Source organism: Natrix helvetica (assembly GCF_964273705.1).
Source record: "Natrix helvetica genome assembly, chromosome: 4".
Classification (NCBI taxonomy): Eukaryota; Metazoa; Chordata; class Lepidosauria; order Squamata; family Natricidae; genus Natrix; species Natrix helvetica.
In genome coordinates this window covers 171,779,217-171,786,523 of record NC_138550.1, presented here as the reverse complement: position 1 = coordinate 171,786,523, position 7,307 = coordinate 171,779,217, and the positions used below count along the sequence as shown (strand labels likewise).

General features: G+C 58.8%; 1 protein-coding gene across 1 annotated transcript; it reads left to right on the top strand.

Annotated features, from left to right (window-relative positions):
- The first annotated feature begins 327 nt into the window (after positions 1 to 327).
- SCRT1 (scratch family transcriptional repressor 1) lies at positions 328 to 6,250 on the top strand. The gene is made up of 2 exons (XM_081952639.1): positions 328 to 2,625; positions 3,905 to 6,250. The coding sequence occupies exons 1-2, from the start codon at positions 2,511 to 2,513 to the stop codon at positions 4,696 to 4,698; spliced, it is 909 nt and encodes a 302-aa protein (XP_081808765.1). The 5' UTR covers positions 328 to 2,510; the 3' UTR covers positions 4,699 to 6,250.
- Positions 6,251 to 7,307: the final 1,057 nt, after the last annotated feature.

Sequence of the window (7,307 nt, the reverse complement as noted above, 5' to 3'; positions counted from 1 at the left end):
ATTGCGGTGACCACAAGTCCAGTAAGGGCAGCTTGAAGGTTTCACTTTCTCTGTCCACACACCCAGAGTGCAGGCACAAGCCACGAGTAAGCCCTAGTTTCAGAGGGGTGTGTGTGTGTGTGCCAGGAGTTATACCTCACTTGGGTCTGATGAAACAATGAATCTGTTTCCTTCTGTCCACGGTTCTTGCAACTCAAGTGATTTCTGAATTCACAGGTGGGGTTTTTCATTCCATTCCTCTCTTCCCACCCCAACCCGATCATAGGAACGCCTCGGATTTGGAGTGAAAAGACAAAGCAGCACCGTCTACCAGAAATGAGGGTTTAGGAGTGATTTTATTCAACCTTTAGGTTTATACGCTGCTTCTGAAATCAGATTTAATAATAATGTACAAAGTTAGAAAATTATCAGTAAGAAAACCTAAAATATAATCAAAGTATAAAAACAGCAGCTTAAAGCTGGCATAGATACAAAATCGGACTAGTTACATAGTTTTAAAAAATCCCAGGTGTTTAATATCAGCCAAAAGTAGAAATGAAAACAACCAACTAAGAACTAGAGAGAGAAGTTATAATAAGTGATATTAAAATACTGAGATGGCAGATCCGAAGCCATGAAAACAGGGAACAGTGTCGGGGTTCAAGAGTCTTGCGGTGCCTCCAAAAGGCCAGAGATGAGCAGACTGGGGGCCACTGAACGAAAGGTGAGGGCTCCTCGGTCTGATCCGGGTCTTGAAAAGTTTGCTCAAGACAAACCTGGCAGCTAGGACGGGGCTCGCAAGCGCCAAGGCCGGGTGGAAGAAACACGCTGCCCGAGAAAACGCTTGCTGCCACTTCGTGGAACTTGCCGGTGAGACGTGGCGTGGCCTCCGGAGGAGACGCCGGGACTCAGGTGCAACCAAGGACTCTAAAGGCGCGAGGTTTGACACCTTCCTGACTGCTCTCTCGCCCCCCACCTCGGTTACTGACAGCCTCCGGCGCCCGCCCTTGCCCGATCCACAGGCGCTTCTGCCCCTGCTCCGCGAATCCCCCACGCCCCTTCCCTTTGCACAAAAGAATAAAGGCCGCTGTACTCTCACCTCATTAAAAACTGAGCGCTGCGCTCCTTTTATCGCATCCCGGAGCCCACAGGTCCTCCCGACGCTCCGTCCAATAAATCATAGCCCGGGTGTCGAATGGGGAGGGGGAGATCACAAAGATCGCCCCCCTTCGTTAGCCAGGACTGGTGGACCGAGGCGGGGAGGTTGGGCTATGGAATTAGGCAAAACTTCCTTCTCTTGAAAGCTACAAACGCGGGAGAATCCAAGATCCCCCCCCCACAGGACGCGGGGGGGGGAGACTTAATATTTTGCGCCTCCTCCTCCGCCCCCTCCTACTCGCCTGTTGTCCTTCGCATTTCCCTCGCCGGCTGAAAAACAAGAGGCGAGGGGAGGTTTCCGAAAAGATCGGGCAGGAGGCGACTCACAACAGCATCACAAATCATTCCGTCTCAGCGCTGCTCCCGAGAGATTTTTTTTGATGGATTAAATTAAGCGCTTCCATTTCCGTCCACCACCTGATCGCTGCATTATAAATCCGAACAGCTGATCCGCGAATCTTCAGAAATCCAGGCGCCTGCAAAGCGGAGGCTGCGGCAAGGAAGCCTGGGAGCTGTCCAGTGCTGAATGAGGAACCCCCAGCCAGCAAGCAATAACCGCCCCCCCTCCCAGCTCCCGCCGCCGCCGCCGCCGCCGCCCCGAAGCGGAACGACCGTGCCAATCGCAGCGCACACACAGGCTGGGCGGCGCGCGCATTCCCGACCCGAGCAGTGGCTGCCGCACTGGAGGAGAGGACCGGCGGTGGGGGGGTCGGACCGGCGAAGGACACCGAGCCCAGCGAAGCCGCAGCCGTCGCCGGCCGGGCTGGAGGGGCGCGCGCCGGCGCGGAGAGCGGCCGGCCGGGCGAGCCAGCGAGCGCGCCACCGGCTGGGCACCGAGCGAAGCGGGCGCAGGGCCGGTCAGGAGCTGTCCAGGTGCTGACTCCGCCGGCCGCCTCTTATGAACCAGCGCGGCGTTGGCCGTGATCTCTCGAACTCCTGGGGGGCTCCAGAGGCGAGCTGGAGGGCAAGCGAGCGGCCTGCCGGAGAGGCGCAGCCTTGCCTCGCACAAAAGCCGCCGCAGCCGCGGAAAGGAGGACCGGCGCGGCGCAACCGCCCAGGCTGGAGACCTCCGCGGGCGGCGCCGCTCCCTTCAGGCCTTCGGAAGCAGAAGGCGAAGTAGCCGCAGCGGCGGCAGCCCACAAAGCCATAGTACCCGCGATCGGCGAGGCCATCCCCGGCGTCCCCCCGCCTCCCTTCCTCGCGGCGGGCTCGTTCTTCTGCCTTTCCTCCGACCCCCCCTCTCCCCTCGCCGCCTCTTCTCCCATTCTTTTCGCTGGTCTTTGATCGCCTCCCCCCTGCCCGCCCCCCTCCCGCCCGGAGCCCATCGGCGGAAGCTGCGGGAGCCTTCTCACATTCCGGGGGAGTCCAGAACCATGCCCAGATCCTTCCTGGTGAAAAAGGTCAAACTTGACGATTTCCCCTCGGCGGACCTCGAGAATTCCTACAGCAGATCGCGGACCGACTTCAACTCCCGGATCCATGACAAGGGTGAGGAGGGGGACGGCGCGGGTGGGCGAGGAGGAGGAGGGGGGAGTCGGCCTCGAGATGGGCCGAGAGGGGGCGAGTGCGGGTGGTCGATTTCCCTGCGCCCGGCTCGGAACTCCGAGCCAGCAGGCCTGAGCACCCTGGCGCGAGCTAGGCAGGGTGCGCGGGGGAACCGGGCGAAAGAGCGCCGTCTTCCTATTCTGGAATGCGAGAGCCATATTGAGCTGCTATGCGCCTGCCTGCCTGCCTGCTTCGTTGGCGGCGGCGGCGGCGGCGGCGGCGGCGGCGTTGACTCGGCACCTTTGGATGGAACGCAACCCGGCTAAAATTAGAGCTTGCGGGGAGGAGGGGGGGGCGGCAGGCGGGCCTATTCCAGGGGATCCGGCTGGGCGAGAGGTGGGAGCGCGGGTGGGGCGAGGAGGGGTGCGGGCGGTGGGAGGCATTTCGCCGCAGTGGCGCCTGCCTTGCCAGCGGGGCCTTTTGTCTCTCGCGCCGCGAGTCCAAGGGCAAGCGCGCGGCTGCCTCCGACGGGCCGCTCCCCTGGGGCGCGCACTTGGGAAGGCCTGCCCAGCCCCGTACCCGGAGGCTCCCACCTCGCAGTCCGAACGGACGATGCCCGCCCTCCGGCCCAGGGAAGCCCCCTTCCCGCTTTTGTTCGGGACAACGCGGCTGCAGCACGTTGCATAATCGTCAGCATTTAGCTGAAGTGGGGGGGGGGGTGATTAGCTTCCGCAACGCTGCAGCCCCCCCCCCCATGCCTTTGGCCTCCTTCAGAGTTGACCTTGAGGGGAGGGTTGGGGGGGGGGCGAAAAAAAGATGCCTCGCTCCTCTTCCTCGGCCTACCCGCCCAAGGGACAGAGGCTCCCCCCTCCCGCCCCTCCCCTCCCCCTCCGCGCCACTATCCGGTCCCCCGGCCGATTTCTGGCCCAGCAGCCGCAGATGAACGGGAAACCCCTCTAAGGACGGAGCAGGGAGCCGGAGCCTCGGGGAGCACTGCGGCTATCGGCAGGACGCCCGGTTGGGCGGGCTGGAGAGGGATGAGGGGCACGGGGGTTATTGCCGCTTGTTGCCTCTACTAAGTGGGGAGCCCCGAAAGCATCCATTGGGGATTGATGCGCCTCTCTGCCGTCCTTGTCAGGTGTCTGTGCTAACGGTCTCTCCCTCCTGCCTTTTCTCCCCGGGCCTCCCTCTCTCCTGTCTCTTGCCCGTCCTCCCTGCCTGCCTCCCTCCCCACCCCCACCCCTCTTGGCTTCTGCTGTCTTCCCCCCCACCCCGCTCGCAGGTGGCTATATCAGCGACTACATCGCGCCGTCTTCGGTGTACGAGGGGGAGGGCGAGAACGGCCTCAAGGTGTCCCCGCCGACGGCTGTCATCTACCCGGGGACTCACGGCGACTCGGACCAGGCCGACAGCCCTCACTCGGCCTTGGCCGGGGGCTACATCAACGGCGACGCGGCGGTGAGCGAGGGCTATGCCGTCGACGCCTTCTTCATCACCGACGGGCGCTCGCGCCGCAAGGCGGCGGTGGTGGGCGGCGGGGCCGGGGGTGCGGGCTCCCGCCTGGGCCAGCCCCCTCCCGCCAGCGGGCAGCCCCCGCCCCCGCCGCCCCCGCCGCAGCGGCACACCTGCAGCGAGTGCGGCAAGACCTACGCCACCTCGTCCAACCTGAGCCGCCACAAGCAGACCCACCGCAGCCTGGACAGCAAGATGGCCAAGAAGTGCCCGACGTGCGGCAAGGTGTACGTCTCCATGCCGGCCATGGCTATGCACCTGCTGACGCACGACCTGAAGCACAAGTGCGAGGTCTGCGGGAAGGCCTTCAGCCGGCCCTGGCTGCTGCAGGGCCACATGCGCTCCCACACGGGGGAGAAGCCCTTCGGCTGCGCGCACTGCGGAAAGGCCTTCGCCGACCGCTCCAACCTGCGCGCCCACATGCAGACTCACTCGGCCTTCAAGCACTTCCGCTGCAAGCGCTGCAGCAAGACCTTCGCCCTCAAGTCCTACCTGAACAAGCACTACGAGTCGGCATGCTTCAAGGGCGCCGTCCCGCCGCCGCTCAGCCCGCTGGAGGCCTGACCGAGCACAGCACGGCGCCCTCCTCCTCCTCCTCAGGCTGCCCCCTCCCCCTCCCCGCCCCTCCAGGAAAGCGGGCGGAGGCCAGGGGCGGGGCGAAACGCCCAGCGCCTCACCTGGACAGGTAACCCCCCTCCCAGCCGCAGCCTCCCGGCCGCGCTCGCTCCCCTCCCCTTGCTGCTCCCGCGGAACGACGGGACCGACGCCTCCGCCCTCCCGGAGCCCCTCCCGCGAGCGCTTCTCTGCGCTCGACCAGGGGTCGGTCGGTTGGTTTCCTTCCACGAAGCCGCCGAATTTCTATTTTCCTAAATGTTTACGTTACCTTATTTTGATTTCGCTGTTTTAAGAGAAAAACAAGGACAAGAAAGGTAGAGAGGTATGTATTTAACTCGGAGGCGGTCTTATTTATTTATTTATTTATTTATTTATTTATTTATTTATTTATTTATTTATCTATTTATTTATTTGCTTACTTAACGAATGTATTCATTTCTTTACCTGTTGGTTTATTGCGCGGGGCAGTGCCCCCTCCCTCCACGTTGCACTTTTGTGTTGGTTTTTAATTATTTTGTTGCTTTTAAAGCCGAGCCGGCGATTTGCACCGCTGTTGACTTCCAATCCGGACGTTTGTTGCCAAGACTTCTTTACTATGCCAAAGTCTACGTCACTTTTTGAAGGGGGGGGGGAACGAGGAAACCAGGACTGGCCGTTCTTTTGTTTTTGTTTTTCCTTCTTTTGGGTTCGCTTTCTCCTCCCCCTTTTCCGGGTCGGGGCGAGGGTGGGGGGTGGGGGAAATGATCGCCATCCTTTCTAACGCAGGATTTTTTGCATGCAAGAAGAAATGTATTTAAATCTATGCCAATTTGATGATGCTTTTTAAAATTATTATTATGATGGATTTTCATTTGTAACACTTTACATCACTTTGTTTTTCTTTGCCAAACTTTTAGATAATAATAGTCTATTTGAGGGCAATATTCTCCTACTGAACTAATAGAAGCAATAATTAACGTAATGCATGTTATTTTTAAGACAATAGTAATACTGAGGAATCAGGTAACTTTTAATCCAACTTCTTAATAGCAACGGATATCAGGGACTTTGCCAGTGTAGTGAACTCGAGTTAATGAGGCGAACCTTCCTTCTCTTCTTCTTCTCTTGTCTTTTAATGAATGCACACTGCCTGCCTTCTTTGACTTTCTTCCGAGTAGCTTAGTCAAGTCTCCGGGCCTGTAGCGCTTGCCTGGCCGGAGAAATACGAGCAACACCCCGCCCGAATCCCCCCTCCTCCTCTGCCTCCCTGCGGGGCCTATGCCCCACTACGACCCCGTGGCTTTCAGGATTTGCCAGCCCTGCCCTCTGCCTCCGGGGGAGGGGAGAGGGGGCGTGGGATGCAGCCCAGCAGGGGTGGAGAAGCTTGTTCCCCGTCTCCCCCCCCCCGCCCTTCCTTCCTGGGTCTCCCCCAGCACCAGAGCCTGCACCCAACAGGTGCCTTCCGCTCCATCGGTGGAGAGACACCGCAGCAGGGATGACTTTCCTGGTCTCCCCGGGGTCAGGTCTGATGGCTCCGGCTGTCCCCCCTCCCCCCAAGGCTTGGCCCTCTGGCACGATCGCCTCTTCCGATCCTCCCGTTTCCCCGCAGGAACCTTCCGCCCACGTCACGGGCCTGCGGGGAAAGGAAGACTTCTCCTAAAGACATTGCCTTCCGTTACGAACATTAAGCCCCCTCCCCGAAAGCCACGAGGACCTCCCCCCTTCTCTCCCACTCCAAGCACTACTTCCCCTGTAGGTCTTTCCATTTTATGAATAACTTAAGAAAAATAAACAGCACAAAAGAATAAAAAAATACCTTAATAGAAATCAGGTAGAAGGAACTGGTATTAGCTAGCACCTCCTGTTTTTGTACTTAAGATTATTAACGATGCTACTAGAACAATGACTTCTAATACTAATATTGCTATTAATACTCCCTCTTGCTGACTTAAAAAAGGGAAACGACGCGGATGCTTTGTAAATACCGTTTGGAAATTTACATGAATTTTTACAAGCTGTTAAAAGAATTCTGAGCCTGTTTGTGGGGGGGAAAAGCAAAAAGCAAACACCGAAACTCTCCCCGGGGAGAAAAGACGGACTATTCGAGCGGAGAGCAATGGCCAGGATGCCAGAGAGGATGTTTGAGGCAGACGCTGAGCGGTGGACCAGTAAAGCACAATTCGCACACCGTGTCCTGCAGCATTTCACAATAATAAGAATCATAATAAAAAAGAGAGAATACTCTTGTAGTACACTCGGCGTGGCGCCTTCTTCCTCCGCGCGAGCGAGGCTACTCTGCGGGAGGGGGGGGTGGTTGCTCTCTGCACGTGCTCCGAACCTCGTCGAGCTTGGGCCGGCTTGGAGGCCCAGCCGCGAGCATAGGAGCCGCCTCGAAGCGGGCTCTTCCCCCCGGCTCGCCCTTCTTTCTCAGGCGGGGGCTCTTCGGTCGTCCAGCCGTCCAAGCTCACGTCGAGGAACGTCTGAGGGCCGCGGCTAGGAAAGAGGTTATAAATAATAATAATAAATAAATATTTATTTCTTAGCCGCACCCTCTCCCGAAGGACTCGGGGCGGCGTACA